This window comes from Narcine bancroftii, chromosome 7 (genome assembly GCF_036971445.1).
Source record: "Narcine bancroftii isolate sNarBan1 chromosome 7, sNarBan1.hap1, whole genome shotgun sequence".
NCBI lineage: Eukaryota > Metazoa > Chordata > Chondrichthyes > Torpediniformes > Narcinidae > Narcine > Narcine bancroftii.
This window is the reverse complement of record NC_091475.1, coordinates 93805249-93823337: the sequence shown is the minus strand read 5'-3', so window position 1 is coordinate 93823337 and position 18089 is coordinate 93805249. Positions and strand designations below refer to the sequence as shown.

Genomic DNA, 18089 nt, shown 5'->3' with positions numbered 1-18089 from the left:
ATTGAACCAATATTTTAGATGGTTGTTGCCCACCTGTCACATGCTTCAAATTGCCACTTTTTTTTTAAATTTAGACATACTGCACGGTAACAGGCCATTTTGGCCCACAAGTTGGTGAAACCCAATTAACCTATACCCCTGGTACATTTTGAATGGTGGGAGGAAACCAGGCCCCACCCCCGCATCCCCCCACCCCAGACATGGGGAGAGCGTACCAACTCTTTACAGACAGCTCGAGATGCGATCACTGGCGCTGAAAAGGCATTGCACTAACCACTAGCCAACCACGCCACCAATATGGGTGCAGATCTCCTGCCTCTCCATTAGTGGTTCTTCACTGATTCTGGGGAAATGCAGATTTCTTAATGTGCTCAGGGCATCTCTCAGTAATAAGATGGAGTTTGATGTGCACAGCTTTTAAATCGTTGTTTCATTTTTGTTTGTTGCTGTTGATAAATCCCAGCAATATATGAAAAATATGTGAACAACAGCAACCCAACCTTTATCCAGTTGAAAAGAGCTCACCTGAAACAATGAGCCTAATGCTTGTCTCAAGTAGCCAACAATCATTACCCAAGAACTCTGCAAAATCTGCACTGCCCATTTTTGGGTGAAATGGAATGATGTCTGCACCTGAAAATGGTGACAGAGCTGAACAAAAAAAAAACTCAGATTTTTTTTATTAAACTGTTTGGTTATCTGAATTCGTATACAGGGGGGAAAAATGTACTACACTAGAGGGAGCTCCATACTTTATCTTGTCATTTTACACCCTGACCTGTAAATGGCAGATGGAGTTTAATCGAACCAAGTGTCAGGTGTTTGCAATTTGGGAGGTCAAATGTATAGCAAAAATCAATGGCAGAGCCTTTAGGAGCATTGATAAACAGAAGAACCTTTGGAAACTTAGAAAATCTCAAAACTCCCTGAAAGTAGCAACACAAGTGGAGCTAGAGTAGTAAAGAAAGAAGCTTGGCGTCATCACTTAGGGTGACACTGAGCATAAAAATAGGAAAGCTATATTACTGCTTTATAAAACTGTAATTAATTCACATTTAGAGCATTGTGTTCATTTTTTGTTCCTACAATGCAAGAAAGATAGGGAGGCTTTGGAGAAGGTGTAGAAGAGATACACCAAAGATAGATAGGGTGGAGAGTCAGAGACTTTTTTTCCTTGGAGAGAGGGGGAAAGCGAAAAGGAGATTAATGAGAGATGTTTTGATGGAGAATGCGGTAGTTAGCTGGAACACACTATCAAAAGAGATGAGAGAAGCAAATGTAACTGTAATGTTTAAAAGGCTTTTAGACAAGTGCATAATAGGCAGGGAATGGAGGGATATGGACTATGTGCTGGCCAATGGGGTTAGTTTAATTAGGTCAATGGAATTTGCTATCAACAGATTGGTGTTAAACTTCTAATTCCTAAGAAAACTCCAATAATCCAGCATGTTCAGGACTTTGGAAATGGTAAATTGGCAGATTTTCTCGACCATTGGATGTTAATTCTATTAATACCTCAGTCCCCTTAATTCACTGTTTTTTTTTAAGATTCTAAAAAGCCTGACGTGATTGTGTAGTAAATCAGGTAAATTTAAAGCAAGAGCAGGAACAGAGGCCTCAGCGAATTTAAGGGCATCACAGAAATCAATGTTAAATACTGGAGGAGTAAAACACGAAAGTCGGCAGATGCAGAGATTGAAGTAAAAACACAATGCTGGCAAAACTCGGCAAGTCATACATGGAACTTTATATAGTCAAGGGGAAGATACAACAACACTTTGGGGCTTGAACCCTTCACCAAGGTATGAGCAAAATGTAGGTAGGTGCCTGAATAAAATCAATTCTTCCCACTAATCAACCCTTGGCATCTTCCCTGTGTCCATACTTGCACCTGCACCTCCTCTCTCACCACCATTTAGGGCCCCAAACAATCCTTCCAACTGAAGCAACAGTTCACTTGTGAATAGGTGGGTGTTATCTGCTGCATCTGATGCTCCCATTGTGTCATTCTCTACATCAGGGAGACTGAATGCAGACTGGGAGATTGCTTTGCTGAGGACCTTCACTCTGTCTGCATCAATGATGGGGATTTCCCAGTGGCCAACCATTTCTATTATGCATCATGCTCCCACACCAACATGTCTATCCATGGCATCATGCATTGCCAAACCAAGGCCACCTGTAAATCAAAGGAGCAGCACATAATATTCCACCTGGCCACTCTCCAACTGGATGGCATTAACAATGACCTCCAGTCTCTGTTAGACCACTCCCTGTTCTCCCAGTCTTCCCTATCCCTCTGTCTCCTTTCCTCCAGCTCTCCGCCCCCTTTATTCTCCACAGAGCAATCCCCTCTGTTTCTGTTGTGCCATACCTCCCTTATCTACCTATTACCTCACACTTTTGGGTCTGTGCTTCTCCCCCTGCCCTTCCTCCCCCACCCTACCTACATTTTGCTCATACACTGATGAAGAGCTCAAGCCTGAAATGTTGGTTATGTGTCTTTACCTTTGCCATGTAAAGTACTGTACACAGTTTGATCTACTGAGTTTCTCCAGCATGGTGTATTTACGTCTAATACTATAGGACATAAGTTTAAGACAAGAGAAGGAACATTTAAGGGAGATTTATGAGGAAAACTTTTATTTTGCACAGAATGATAAGTGCCTGGAACAAGCTGCCAAAGCTATGATAAAATTGTTTCAATCTACAAAAGCTCTGCTCTATTTTCCAATTGATCTATATCTTGCTGTAGCCTGAAGCAACCTTCTTCACTGCCCACAACACTACCAAATTTTGTATCATCTGCAATCTCGCTACTCTTACATTCACATCCATTTGTTCATACATAACAAATACAAAAAAGGTCTCAGCACTGATCCCTGTGGTGCACCTTTGGTCACAGACTTCCAATCAAATAAGCATTGTTCTAGCACTATTCTCATCAAACTAATTGAGGATCCAATTAGCCAGCTCACCTTGGACCCCATGCACTTTAACCTACTAGACCATCCCCCCCATGTGGGACCATGTCAAAATCCTTACATGATTCTTTATAGACAACATCTACTGCCCTACCTTTATTAATCATCTTAGTTACCTCCTTAAAAAGTCAATCAAATTTGTGAGATAAGTTTTCTCCCACCAAAGGTCATGCTATTTCTGATCAACCCCTGCTTGTCCAAATGCAATTTCCAAATTCCAGTAATTTCCCAAGGACTTGTGTGAGGTGCACTTGCCAATATTTAATCTGCTGTCCTTTTAAATAAAGGAACAACTTCAGCTATCCTCCAGTCTTCTGGTACCTTACTTGTGCCTGCCACAAATTAAGGTGCATTCTGCCACTGCAACTCATAACTTCCAGCATTATACAATATCTCTCCCCTTGACTTTCTCCATTCGGCTGACTCCATATTTGAGAATTTCCTTACTTCAACTTCAGCTCAATTCAGCAAACTCTAGTCAACATTAATGAATTGCTTGCTTTAATAATCATCTAGATTATTTAATCTTTTTGAAAGCTCACTTCTGTCGTTGATGTTTGAGATGTTGGTGTCAGTGGCAAGGCCAGAGATCATTACCATTCCCTAATTGCTCTTGTCAAGGGGATAGGTGGTGAGCTGCCTACTTGAATGTTTACAGTTCCAGTGTACTGTTTGGTAGAGAGTTCCAGAGGCCAGACCCAGGGACAATGAAAAGGAAAATGTATTTCCAAATCCAAATGGTGAGCACTGTAAAGAGTTTTCTGCCACAGGGATCTTACTTATTCAAACATGCCTGGGTTACAGATTGTTTTATTATAAGTAAACATTTATATTTATGAAGTAGAAAAATATATGGCAAACCTCTTGGTATGATCATTGTAATTTGGTATAACTTTATTTGGTTGAGTTCAAAACTATGGTTTGCAAAAAGACAACACATTTACTCACATTCTAGGTTTGTAAAGCTAAAGTCAATGAAACAAAAGAATAGCATTTTTCCATAACTCTAGCATGTGTTGTAATGATTATCAGGTACAGCTACCTGGTAATTATTCTACTCGACTCACAATCCAGAAATTATGTTTAATTTTCATCATAAATTAACATGAAAGTTGGGCCTCAGAAAGCAACCATGAAAGCTGCTGGATTTCCATAAATATTTAAATGTTTATCAATAACTTGAAGGTGAGGGAAGCTGTACATCATATGATTCCATCTTACATTTACCCTCTGGGAAATTAAAAAGTACTTTAAACATGGCCTTTCCAGTGCCACTGTCCTGATAACAAAAATAGGCACCTGGCTGGAGTCTGCATAAAAATGATATTAGCAGGACATATAATCTTTATAAAAGAAAATAAAGTTTGGCAGAACTATTAACATTATCAACTACATTTATGTTAGTTTCCTAAGAAAGCAAATCAATGTAGTTATGAAGCATGCTGTTGTAGACAGATTTTTGGATTGCTTTAAAAGAGAAGAAACAAAACTAAGTACCATATATTTCAGTATGTAAGTCGACTGGTGTATATCTAGCCCCCTTTTTCAGCCTCATTTTAAGGGTGTATAACACTACACCCAATTTTCGGGCTGTCTGGGCCTGCCAGCAATAACCCCAAATTTTTTACAACACCCCAATTGCCAAGTAACAAAGCTGCAAATTAAGCAAGTAAGTGGGGGGAAAAACATATTTAAAAAACGCAGCTTCTGGCCAGGAAGACGTTGCTGGGTCCAAGTCTTCAGCATCGGCTACAGCTGGAATCGGCAAGAGTAGGGACTTCGACCTTTTGGGCAGGAACAGTGATGGCCCACAGAGCTGGAGTGGCAACATCATTCTCCCAATGGGAGCAGGAACCTCAGCCGACTGGGTAGAAGCGGTGACGGCGAACTCAGGGTCCCATGTAGGAGTGGTGACCTTGGGTTCACAATTGTAAAATGTCTGACTGGGTTATAGCGGCACCCAGCAGTGAGGAAGTGTCAGGGAGCAGTGGCACAAGTGATGGGGAGGTGCTTTCAGCGTTGACTTGTACGCCGAATGAACATCAATCTGTTTTTTTCATTGAATTTAAGGTCTCAAAAATATATCCGGTGTATAAGTCAATTCCCTCTTTTTTTGAGAAATGTTTTTAGGGTTTCACAACTCGACTTGTGGATAGAAATATATGGTAATATAATTTTTTTTAATGATTCAAGAGCAGAGATCTGGGAGTGTATAAGTCTTTAAAAAGTGACCAGACATGTTGAAAAACCCACAATATCCTTGGTTTTACATATAGTGGCATATGATATAAAAGCAAAGGCATTATACTAAATCTTTGTAAACATTGATTTGAACCCATTTTGAGCACTGTGAATAATTACAGACACCAAGCTGGGAGAGCATTTAATGAGAATGCAGTGGTGATTTGTTTGACTGTTATCAGGTTAAATAAAAAATAAATAATTATGCAGGAAAGCCTGAAAACCCCTCTCAACCACAAAGGATCAAGAGAGGGAGTCATGAAGTTTCATAGACTTTATTTAAAGATGTTATTTCAGGGAGTCAAAACACAGGTAAACTAGATTTAAGAAAGTCATCAAAATAACCAGAGAGAGCATGAAACAAATTATCCAAGGCTTTTCCAGGTTTATTCAGCTTATTCATAGAAATCACAGCCAATTGATCATGTCAAGCTGTTTAGCAATGGAAATGCACCAAATAACAGCTTGAAGCTATTTAGAGGTATACTATTAATAATGCTGTCTTTTATTGAATTTGCAGCCAGCGAAAATGTCCTTATTCTCCAAATGTTTCAGAGAAAAAGATCCCAAAGTGCTTCTCTCATCCCCCCTCAACATCACTTGAGTTTTTGGGGACACAAAGAAGTACAGTTGTCTCAGAATATGCGCTTTACTACTCGAACCAAAGGACTAAAGAAGTTCCTGGAGCTCAACAGCAAGGTATTGTTAGCCAGCATTATCTAATTCATCTGATTTTTTTTTTAATGCAATTGATTTTAACAATACAGCATGGTACAATTTGGTTCCAGACTTTGAAACCCATGCTGTCTAATTACACCCAATTAATCTACCAATCCCACATGATTTTTTGGAGGGTGGGAGGAAACTAGAGCACCTGAGGTAAGTCCTTGCAGATAATGGGAGAATGCACAAACTCATTACAGGCAGCAGTGGATTTGAACCTAGGTCCTTGTGTTGTAATAGCGTTGTGCTAACCAGCGACATAGACATGGTTAGCATAGCACCAGAAACCCAGGTTTGAATCCGGTGCTGTCCGTAAGGAGTTTGTACGTTCTCCCCGTGTCTACATGGGTTTCCTCCACCCTTCAAAAACTTAATAGGTTAATTTGTCTATTTGGGAGGCAGGGGCCTGTACGCCTAATTTTTTTTTATTAATTAAAACATTTATACTAACCATGCTGCCATTCTTTTGTTATTGTACAGCCAAACCCTTGTTCTACTTGAATTTTTTATTTAAACTGCTTAATTTAAAAAAAAAATAGGGCATTAACCAACTTCTGTGGCCACAAGGTGCTTGAGAGTCATAGAATTATACAGCAGAGAAACAGGCCCCTTTTAGCCCAAATCATCTATGCTGACCAGATTTTCAAACTCTGCACGTCCCATATCTCTTCATTGTCTCCATATCCTTCTAGCCCTTTTCTTTCCATGTACCTGACTATATGTCTTTTGAACATTGTAATTTTAACCAGCCCTACATCGTCCTCCGACAGTCTGATCTTTTTACGCACCATCCTCTGGATGAAAAAGATACCCCTCAGGTCCCTTTTAAGTTTTCCCCTCTCACTTTAAAATTATGCCCTCTGGTTCTTGACTCCTCTACATTGGGAAAAAGACTGTGTTGATTTACCTCAACATTTTACATCCCTCAACATTTTATATACCTCAACATTTTACATACCTCAACATTCATATACCTTGATGCATCAGTCCTCAGCTTTCTAAGCTCCAGGAAAAATTTCCAACCAATCCAGACTATTCAAAATTCCAGCCTTCATACTTTCTTATGAATATTTTCTGCACAATTTCCATTTTAAGAACAACTTTCCTTTAGAAGCTCTCACCAACTTCATCTGCAGTTGATACAAGATGTCCCAACTTCTGCACTTAATGGTTGAACTACCTGCGTCTCTGCTTTCAGGGAACTCTGTACTTATATCCCTTGGTTTCTCTGTTATACAAAACTGGCCAGAGTCCTACCATTTACTATGTCTTTCCTGCCTTACAAAATGCATCACCTTACACTGATATGAGTTAAGTTCCATTTGCCATTCCTTGGTCAACCAAGATTCTGTTGTAAACTTAGACAACCTTCCTCATTGTCTATGATACCATTAATTTTAGAGTCTTTCACAAACCTACTTACTATGCTAACTATATTGTCATCAAACTTGATAATACAGATGACAAACAATTATGGATGCACACAAATCACAGTGGCCCACCACTGATCACAATCCTCCAACCAGAAAAGCAATGCTTCACTTCTACCCTTTGACTCTTTCAACCAAGCTGATTGTGAATTCAATTGGCTTGGTCATCCCAGGTACTCTGTGATCTAACATTCTAGTCTAGTCTACCATGTACAACTTCATTGAAGCCCAAAGAGGCAGCATCCAGAGCCCTGCCTTCATCAATCTTCAATAAACTCTATCAAATTTGGGAGACAATTGCACAAAGCCATGCTGACATTTCCGAATCGGTCCTTGCCTATCCAAATGCTGATAAATCCTGATCCTCAGAATCTCCTTCAATAACTTGCTGTCATTTCCTGGCTTGTCCTTGTAGCCCTTCATAAATAAATGTACATTTGATAGCCTCCAGCCTTCTATTATCTTACCTGTGGCTAATGATGATAGAAATATCTCTGCCATGGCCCCAGCAATTTCTTGGCCTAGTTTCACATAATGCCAAAGGACACATTTGGTCATGCTCTGGTGATTCATTCACTTCAATATGTTTCAGACTGCTAGCACGTCCTCTTTGGCAGTTTGGATATGGTTCAAGGCATCACTGTTCATTTGCTCTATGCCTTGGCTTTCATTGCCTTCTCCATAATATTCATTTAAGACCTGACCCATTTCTTGATGCATCACACTTAAAAATATAAGAGCTTAATAAATATTGTCAGTCATAGAGTTTTGAAGCAGGACAATAGACCCATCAGCCCAACTCAATGCCAAACCAAAAGCCTTCCTGATCTAATCCTATTTGCACAAATTTGACCCATAATCCTTCTAAGTCTTTCTTATCTAGGAATCTGTCTAATTGTACTCACCTCTTCCCCTTCCTGTGGCAACTCTTTCCATGTACCCACCAACCTGTGTGAAAATAATTGCCCTTCAAGTTCCCAATAAATCTTCCTCTCTCACCTTCAACATATGCCCTCTGGATTAAAATTCTCTTACTGTAAGAAAATAACTTCTATCTTTTTCTATGCTCCTCGTGATTTTATACAAGGTCACTCCTGCTTACTTTGCTCCAGGAAAAATATTCCCAGCCTATGCAGTCATTCCTTATAATTTAAGCGGTAGAGACCTGGCAACTTCCTTGTGAATCTTTTTGCACCTTCTCTAACTTATTGACTGTAGAGCGCGTCGAAGGAATCAAAGACTTGTTGATCCAAACCATGGCTTTTATTAACTAAAAGAATGGAGCATATCACAGGTAGGTCGACCAGTCTAGAATGACCTGGTCTGGCTAGGATCAATCCTTTAAGACCTGCCAGTAGGTGTGGCTACACTCTCAGCCAATCACAGTCATCCTACACTACCATCTGTACATATGTACATATACACATTGGTGATGGAATCTGTACTATCACAATCACATCCTTGCTTCAATATTCCAAGTGCTGTCTCAACTATGTCTTGTAGAGCTGTAGCATGAAAACCCAAATCTTGCTCTCAAATAGGACCATATTAAGACATCTGGTCCTGTTATCTTGTCCTGCCATTCATTTTATATATCTCTGCTTTTCCTTGTGTGCAGTGTATTGAAACTGAAACAGACATATTTTATTGGCTATTCTTTCATGGCAGCTGAAGCTCAAAAAGTAGTCCATTTTATCCAAAAATGTTATCTTTGCAATATATCTCATACGCACATCAATGTTAATGATAAAGACATAGTTGTGCGTTCATCCTTCAAGGACAAAATAGCTCAAAGCTCTAAAAAAAAAAATTGCATTTTTTGATATCCTGCATTTTTCAGTCTTCAAGGAAACAATCTCAATGGTCACTGCTTAAAGTTCCAATCTATTTTAATCCAAGCAGTAGCGGGATATCCATTTAAGAGGTTTGGAGATATAAAGCAAAAACCTCCGCCCCCCCCATTCTAGTGTCACAATAGTGTAGCTGTAGAACTTCTGTCTCATAGTTCAAACTATCTGAGCTCAATCCTGTCCAATAATAGAAACATAGAAGATAGGAGCAGGAGAAGGTCATTCGACCCTTCGAGCCTGCTCCGCCATTCAATGAGATCATGGCTGATCTTAAAGTTCAGTACCCCGTCCCCGCCTTCTCTCCGTAACCTTTAATACCCTTTTACTGAAGAAATATATCTAATTCCCTCTTAAATATATTTACTGAACTTGCCTCTACTGCCCTCTGTGGCAATGAATTCCACAGATTCACCACCCTCTGGGTAAAGAAATTCCTCCTCATCTCGGTCCTAAATGGTTTGCCTATTATCCTCAAACCATGGCCCCGGGTTCTGGATTTTCCCATCATTGGAAACATTCCATCTGCATCCATTCTGTCCAGTCCTGCCAGAATTTTATAGGTCTCTATGAGATCCCCTCTCAATCTTCTAAACTCCAGCGAGTACAATCCCAATTTGCTCAATCTTTCCTCATAAGTCATTCCTGCCATTCCAGGTATCAGCCTGGTGAATCGCCTCTGCACTCCCTCCATTGCAAGAACATCCTTCCTTAGATAAGGTGACCAAAACTGCACACAATACTCCAGGTGTGGTCTCACCAAGGCCCTGTACAGCTGCAGTAAGGTATCCTTGTTCCTATACTCAAGCCCTCTTGATATGAAGGCCAACATACCATTTGCCTTTTTAACCGCCTGCTGTACCTGCATGCTCGCCTTCAGAGACTGATGTACAAGTACCCCTAGGTCTCTCTGCACTTCCCCATCTCTTAATCTATTGCCATTCAAATAGTAATCTGCCCTTCGGTTTGCATTACCAAAGTGGATAACCTCACATTTATCCACATTGTAGTGCATTTGCCATGTATCTGCCCAGACCCTCAATTTATCCAAATCACACTGGAGCTTCCTGACCCCCTCTTCCGTGCACACAACCCCTCTAACTTAGTGTCATTTTCCCTTTGATTTCATGATTTTCCCAGCTTCTCCAGTTTTCTCCCACATCTTAAGAATGTATGGGTTGGTAGTTTAATCGACCTTTGTAAATTGTCCCCAGTGTTTGGACGAGTGGTAGAATCTGGGGATAGCTCATTGGAATGTGGGAAGAATATATTGGGTTAGGATAGAGTTAGTAGAACTGATCTATGGTCAGCTCAGACTCAGTGAGCTGAAAAGCCTGTTTCTGTGCTATGTAATTCCATGAATCCTTTTCCAAATTATTTCACCAATAATGTGTCCAAAACTTGTCCATTAGACTTCATGTACTACTTGCTGCCTGTAATTAAATAGATTTGTTTTTCTGGCATATTATGAAACAATTAGGTAATTTAAGTCCTGAACTACAAACCAATATGAAATCTGCTTTCTCACCACCAATCATGCAACATAAAGAGGATGGGGAATCAGGGATAAAGGGGAAGGAAAAGTGGTATCTGCAATAATAATGTGTACATTTCTCAAAAGATATAGCTTTCTCCCAATAATCTTAGAGGATGAATTTAAACTGGACACCAATCAGTAGAAAGTCATGGAAAACAACTTAATCCTTTGTCACTTCCTGAATGAATCACTCTCTGGAGGACCCTGAATGAAAATCTTTGCTTACTTAATGTTGTTTGAAGGACAGCACACTCACTTAGAAAAGTTCCTCCAAATTCACAACTGATTGCACTTTTTAATGTCACTGACCCTTATCTATCTTCAATGCGAAGTGACAATGAAATGAAGAACTATTCAAACAGCAAACATGGTGACAATGAGCAAACTCTTGCCTTTTGCAATCCTACAGCTACTTTGCAGAACTTCTCCAGCAGCTGCAATATGACTAAACCTGCCATCAGACTGCAGCAGTAATTTATCCATCTGATTGACTGGCAATGATAGGGTGGCAATGGTGGGATCAGAAATGCTGTCTTTTTGATAAGTAGCAGTGGGTTTGAGTAGCAGAATAATTCTGCCATGATCTTCTGAATTTGCATCTTGGCTTTATATCTCATTATTTGGATGCAGCAAATAGATGTGTTTGGTGTCCTGATGAAGTCCTATTGAATGTCACACAGAAATAATTTTTTGATGAGGCACAACTTTCTAACTTAAATAAAAACAGAAAAAAGCTAATGTTAACTGTTAGCCTCCCACAGATGCTGCCTAACCTGTTGAATTTTCTAGCATTTTCTATTTGGATTTCAAATTTTCAATTTCGGCAGCTGGCTTGATTTTCAACCTTGGATCATTACCTCAGACATTTGAAATAATTCTGCATCAAAACTGATACACTCCTCCAAATCCACCATCATTTACTCTGATTACACTGGACAACAAAGATTTTTCTTCCTGAACACTAAAGGGTTTAGGGCTGCTGGTCAAGAAAATCACCTTAAAAATGTTCTTATCATGTATCGTTTTTTCAGATATAACCTTCTTTTGTGATTTCCTGTCATATTTTAAGTCCACCTCAAGCATACTAAACAATGAAATGAAACGTGTCATTGAAAATTCAATTTCTGCATTCACACTTAGATTTCTTCCCTGCTGGTCTTGGTGCTGTTAGTGACAAACGTTGTAAATAGTTTCACCAGGACATTGTGACCATGGAAAAGCGGTATTAGGGCAATTGGAATTCATCAATGCTGGCCGATTATTGTTGGACACTGACATGAGAAGCATCAGTTGCTGAATACAAACAAAAATCAGTGGCAAAACATTTTTAGGTCAGTTGCACTCATGCAATGTGTCAGCATCATTATGCAATTAAACATAGTAAATCCAATTAAAGTTAATTTAATGTCTCTCTAACTTCCTACATGATACAGCAAATCTAAAATTATCTTTATGTTCAGCTTGAAGTTGTTTATCATAATCCATTTTTTTTTTCAGGAAGCAAACCATTTCAGAAAATTTGTTAACCAATGTTATCACATGATCACCATGTTTTATTTCTGACATTACAATTTTTGAGTTTTAATCTATTGGTTTTTTTTTTCACTCTAACTTGGGTAGACCAGATTTTCATTTTAAAAAAACTCAACTAGTTCACCCATGTCCTATAGGAAAGGAAATCCACCATCTTCACCCTGCCTGATCTTAGAGCAACTCTATTCACAACCATGAGATTGATTCTTATCTCCACTCTAAAATCAACTTGCAGTGCAACCTGTTCAGAAGACAGTAATAGGTTTATTATAAATACTAGGCTTGACAACTATGTCCTATTAAGGAAATAATCAGTCTTTCCTCTCTTCATAAATTCCCCGCTTACTGTTCCTGGTAGAAACCTGTTTGATCCTCAGCTTTTTTTCATTCTAATGAAAGATTGATTTTCTCTCTCTTGAAGTTGGCTGACCTCCTGAGCATTTTCTATCATTATTTGAGTTTTGTGTATCCATCATATTTAAGCTCAGTTGTTTAGCAGATGAACCATATCTTGAAGAGTACAATTGTGTGAATTTTCTTTTCTCAAAGTTCCTGAAAAAGAAGAGAACAACAACATTCTTCCCTTGTCTTGATCATGATGGGTCCATGACCTTAGCTGCTCAGCTCAGAGTAAGTACAAAGGAGCAATTAATAAGATTCTTCAATGTCCGATACACTCTCCTGATGCACCAGAAACTTTCTGACCACATAAAGATTTGCTTTCCACACAAGATCTATCAGCTTCAGGGTGAATTCTGCTAACCACTTTTCTAGTCTGGCTCCATTGCTTTACAGCGGAGTATCAAGGCCTAAGGCCCTCAGTGTTACTAAATATCATTTCACACTTCCTTTGAACACTGCACTATTATAAAGCAGCAAAGAATAATATCAGATATGTATGGGCAGGTCCAAGTTTGGACATTGAGAGATAAAAGGCCAAAGTCAACTCATTGGATGAGGACAAGGAGAGTTTTGGATATAGGATTAAATTTCAGATTTATTATCAGGTACATACATGGCATCACATACAACCCTGGAATTCTTTTTTTCCCTGCGGGCAAGGCTGAATTACCACATATTGGTAGTGCAAATAAAAGCTGTACACAATGTATATATGTAAACAAATAAAGAACTGTAAACATATAATTAATGTAAACAAACTGACCACAATACAGAGAATGAAAAAAATCAATAAAATTAGATGAGTTCCTGAATGAGTTTGTCATTGAGTAGTCTGATTGTGGTGGAGTTGCAGCTGTTCCTGAACCTGGTGGTGTGAGTCTTGTGGCACCTATGACTGAGATACTTATGACTTGGATTGCGGATTGACGTTTGGGGGTGGAGGACGTTTAATCATCAGGGAGCTGGTAATAGAGCTTTTGGATTTGGATTTGGGTTTAATATTGGGGCTGTGGCTGGGGCTGGGGCTTGGGGATCCTCAACATCACAGATTTAATTCATGGATCAGTTGGCACTCTGTGTGGTGATCACAGCTGACCATTAAAGGGATCTATGAGGGGAAAATGGCTATTTTGTGTGGGACAAACATCATGTGATCAGGCTCATTGGAGATAATTTGGGAAATTGATCGATGGGGAGGTGTGGAGGTCGTTGGAAGTCGTGGAATGACAGGTGTGGTTGGAAGAATCAAACTAATGTAGGTAGGTAAAATGAGATCAACCTAACGAGGAGGCTGGAGTTTGGCTGGAAGCAGGTCAGATACACTTTCCTTGGATCAGGCTACTGCTGAGTGGGCAGTCAGTGAAAATCTGATAATCTGATTGAATCCAACAACAGGTGAGGCTCAAAACCACTTGGATAAATCTTCCAGGCAAGCCCCTTGAAAATATTGTTGCACTGAGAATTATGTCATCAATTCACAATTTGCACTTCTGACACAACCACGATTCCCAACCAGAATTGCTGCAGCGGGCCATTTAAAACTGGAAATGATGTGAATGTTCCTCTGCGGAAAAAAAAAATCATTTTATTATCTGCGTACTTTAAAAGAGAACAACATTAAACAAAGACAACACATTTATAGACAATACATTATTAGCAAGAGAAGAATAAAATACAAATTGCAACTTTTTTCATGTTGTTTCATCATGAATCACTTCTGAGATTATAATTAAACCAGACAGATGTATGTAATGAGAAATAGTGAGATGAATAAAAAGGAACACTTTTAAGATATTGAAGATTGACATGAATATGAATGTCTCCCAAACTTCTTTCTAGAGTTCGATTTGTGATATAATGGCAAAGCTCGAGAATTCAGCTCCTCACTTTGTACATTGTATCAAGCCCAACACATCTCAACAGGCAGACGTGTTTGATAACTTCTATGTATCAGCCCAGCTTCAGTATATTGGAGTTCTGGAGATGGTGAAGATGATCCGTCATGGATATCCTCTACGACTATCTTTCTCCAACTTCCTAGCAAGGTAGGTCACCTGATAACCAGCCTAGAATCAGAACTAATTGGTTGTGTTAACCACAGAAATACCTGGTGTTTTTATATGCTGTTTTATTTATTACTTGAAATTACATCAAGTCCTAATTTATGTAGAAAATTAGACCTGGATTTTTTTTTATTCCAAGAAGAATCCCTTTACGTTAAACCTGGTAGATAAACAAAAAAAGATATCAGGTAACATCTGTGGTGAGAGAAGCAAAGTTAACTTCTCAGTGATTCTTGACTGGATCTCTTGTGGGTTAAAAGATGATGTCCCTGAAATGCTTAAGGGTGCTTTTACTGATGTCCTGCACTTTATACGTAACACTACACCCTATGCCCTACAGTTTTTGATTTGCATTTTAAATTCATTTGCAATTTCTCAGGATATTTATCAGTTCATATTCCATCGATCCTATTCAAAACTTGAGTAGCAATTAATGAATGGCAAGTAACATTTGTGTCACAAAGGTGTCACCTTCTTCAAGTGACCAACCAACCATGACCACTTGACTTTCAAAGGCATTTCTTTTGTGAAGTACATCACCATCAGCTATCTGAAAGTCAAATGAACCAGCCATGTGAAGCTATAGTGACACGATCAGATCAAAGACTGAGTATCTTGTAGCAAGTGACTTACCTAGTGATTTTACCGAAGTGTTTCCTCTATCTACTTGGCACATGAGGAATTTCATTGAATACTTGTTCTTTGTTCCATCAACACTCAAGCTTCCAGGGCAAAGCAGTCTGCATAATTATTACTCTATTACTACCTTATACATTCTCCCCCTTTATCACTGATGCATCTTGGGTGCAGTGGATTCTATCTATCAAGTGCACTGCAATTATCCAATTGGGCAATTCTGGTGGTATTTCATAAAAAATATACATCCTTTACCACCAGAGAGAACATATATGGAAACATCACTAACTGCAGAAACATGACCAAGTCTCGTACCATCGTGACACAAAAAATATAATTGATTGTTCATAGGTAATTGCTCATCACTTTTGAAAGGCAGTTCAGAATGGGTGATTAAAAAATGCTACTCTTGGCAGCAAAGCTCAAACCTCAGTAAAAGAGATCAAAAGTAACCAGGCTGAAATCTCTGTAATCGTTCCTCTCTCAGTTAGCAAAAGGAACAGGAGCTGGAGTAGGCCATTTGGCCATTCAAACCTGCTCCACCATTCAATAGAATCTGAGATGATCTTATACTTTAATGCCATTTTCTCATTATCTCCCCTTCCCCTTTTTGTCTGTCTCTCCACTTGTCCATTTATTCATCTGTCTAGTTCATGAATATATTTGACAACTTAGTTTCCACTGGATTCCTGTTGAAGATTCCAGTGGTACACCTCCTCTTACTGAAAAAATGTCTAATCTCAGTCTTAAATGCCTTAGCCAATAATGTGTGACTGTTATGCCTACCTGGGGAAACATTCCCCCCCCCCCCCCGCCCCCTCGCCGTGCTCTGTTGGAATTTTGAATGTGGATACAGAGAGCGCGTTTCTGCACCAATGTGCAATTCTGATCACACCACTACAGAAAGGGCATGAAGGCTTAAGAAAGGGTATAGAAGAGATTAACCAGGATGTTGCCTGGATTATAGAGTATGAGCTACAAGGAGACATTGAACAAACTTGGGTTTTTCCCTGTGAAGGACCAAAGACTGAGAGAATATTCACGGAAATTTATAAAGATCTGAGAGGCTTTATATTTATAGAGTAGACTGTCAGAACCCTTTCCCGGGGTAAAAATTCATACACTGGAAACTTTTAAGATGAAAGGGGGAAACGTTTAAAGACATTTTAAATGTATGGAGTCCTTTTATTAATTATTTTCATAATCTATAAGATCACTTAGATCTTGCTTTTGTGAGCTTGTTTTCTTTTTAAGTAGTGAAATTTTATGTTCTTCAGAGAGATGGGGGTGGAATTTGTAGTACAGTATTTACTTTTTAAAAATCTTTTTCAGTTTGCCTAGTGTTACAATATCTAGTTCATACAAAATATTTTTTTCTTGTATAAGGCTTTTTTTTTCCTTTTATATACTACTTATATTTTGTAACACTTGTGTCACAAAGATGCCACCCTCTTCAAATGACTGACCAACCATATATTTTGAGCTTACTCTATATGTACTATAATTACTGTGTAAAAATCAATAAACATACTGATAAGAGGGAAAGTTTAATGAAGATTTGTGATACGTTTTTTTTGACACAGAATGGTAGGTGCCTGGAACAATCTGTCATGAGTAGTAGAAGAAGCAGACACAGAGACAAAAGAATGAAGAAGTATGGATTATGTACAGGGAGAAGTGATTAGTTCTTGTTCAACGCAGGCATCATCTGCAAATCCTGTTCCTATGTGGAAAAGACTCAAAAAGCAAAAAATAAAATAAAATAGCAACCAAGAAATTAAATAGGGTACTAAGGGAATTATGAGAATAAGGAACCTGCAAGCATGATGAAAGTTGAGGTAAATAATATGATACAATAAAGGAAGTAGGGTGAACATAGAGGAAAATAAATTAACATGCAGTGCTGCTGGAGCTGAAAGGGGCAGGCTAGAGTAGACCTTAAACCCCAATCTGGATTGCTGGCCTACCCCTATGCTAAGTGTTCTACAAATTATATAAGAAGTAAAATAAAGACATTCCACTTTTTAAGTAATTATTTAAAAATCTAAGTGATGCATCAAGTTGGAAAACATTCCTTAATATGACAGTGGTTAGTGAACAATGAAACTAAGAAATAATTTGCAGGATACTCAGATGGAAAGAATGAGCATTTTCTCCCTTATGATAGATAATTCAGACTAATTGTTAAGCTTGGTTTTATTTTGCACTAAATATTCTGTGTGCGCCTTGTGAACATTGTAAGATTAGGGGTTGATTTTAATTTCTTTGAAATTGAGGCAGTGATGTAGAAACCAATTGTATCGTCATCTCTGAACCAGAGCGAGCTACCAATGTCCCTTGTTTTCTTTGCCTGCTTCTTTTTGCCTAAAAAGTGCAGCAGCCATGTGTTCTGTTGTTGATCAACTGCCAGCTGTCTTGTCAGGTTTCATTGGTAGCTCCATAATAGAGCTGATTTTTATGACTAAGCCCCAGTGTAATACACAGCTACAGAATCACGTTGATGTAAATTCAGAAAGACAAATGCTCTCTGAGGCAATCTAAGAGCTTAGTCATGCTGACTTCAACCTGACTCCTGACCTTTCCACATTGTTCAGCCAAATGAAAGCTGGGTGAGTTCCACGTCTGTGTTCATATTGTTCACAGTAAATATATTAAAGTTCTTTGTGCCATCCTTTTCGGAATAGTGATATGAT

At 38.8% G+C, this 18089-nt stretch overlaps 1 protein-coding gene across 1 annotated transcript in view; it reads left to right on the top strand.

Moving 5' to 3' along the window:
* myo16 (myosin XVI) overlaps window positions 1-18089 on the top strand; it is a 239976-nt gene that overhangs the window by 177794 nt on the left and 44093 nt on the right. Inside the window, exons 24-26 of the mRNA XM_069890622.1 lie at window positions 5746-5924; window positions 12845-12925; window positions 14537-14742. Of these exons, the coding sequence (XP_069746723.1) occupies window positions 5746-5924; window positions 12845-12925; window positions 14537-14742 (466 nt within the window). The remainder of the gene's footprint in view (window positions 1-5745; window positions 5925-12844; window positions 12926-14536; window positions 14743-18089) is intronic.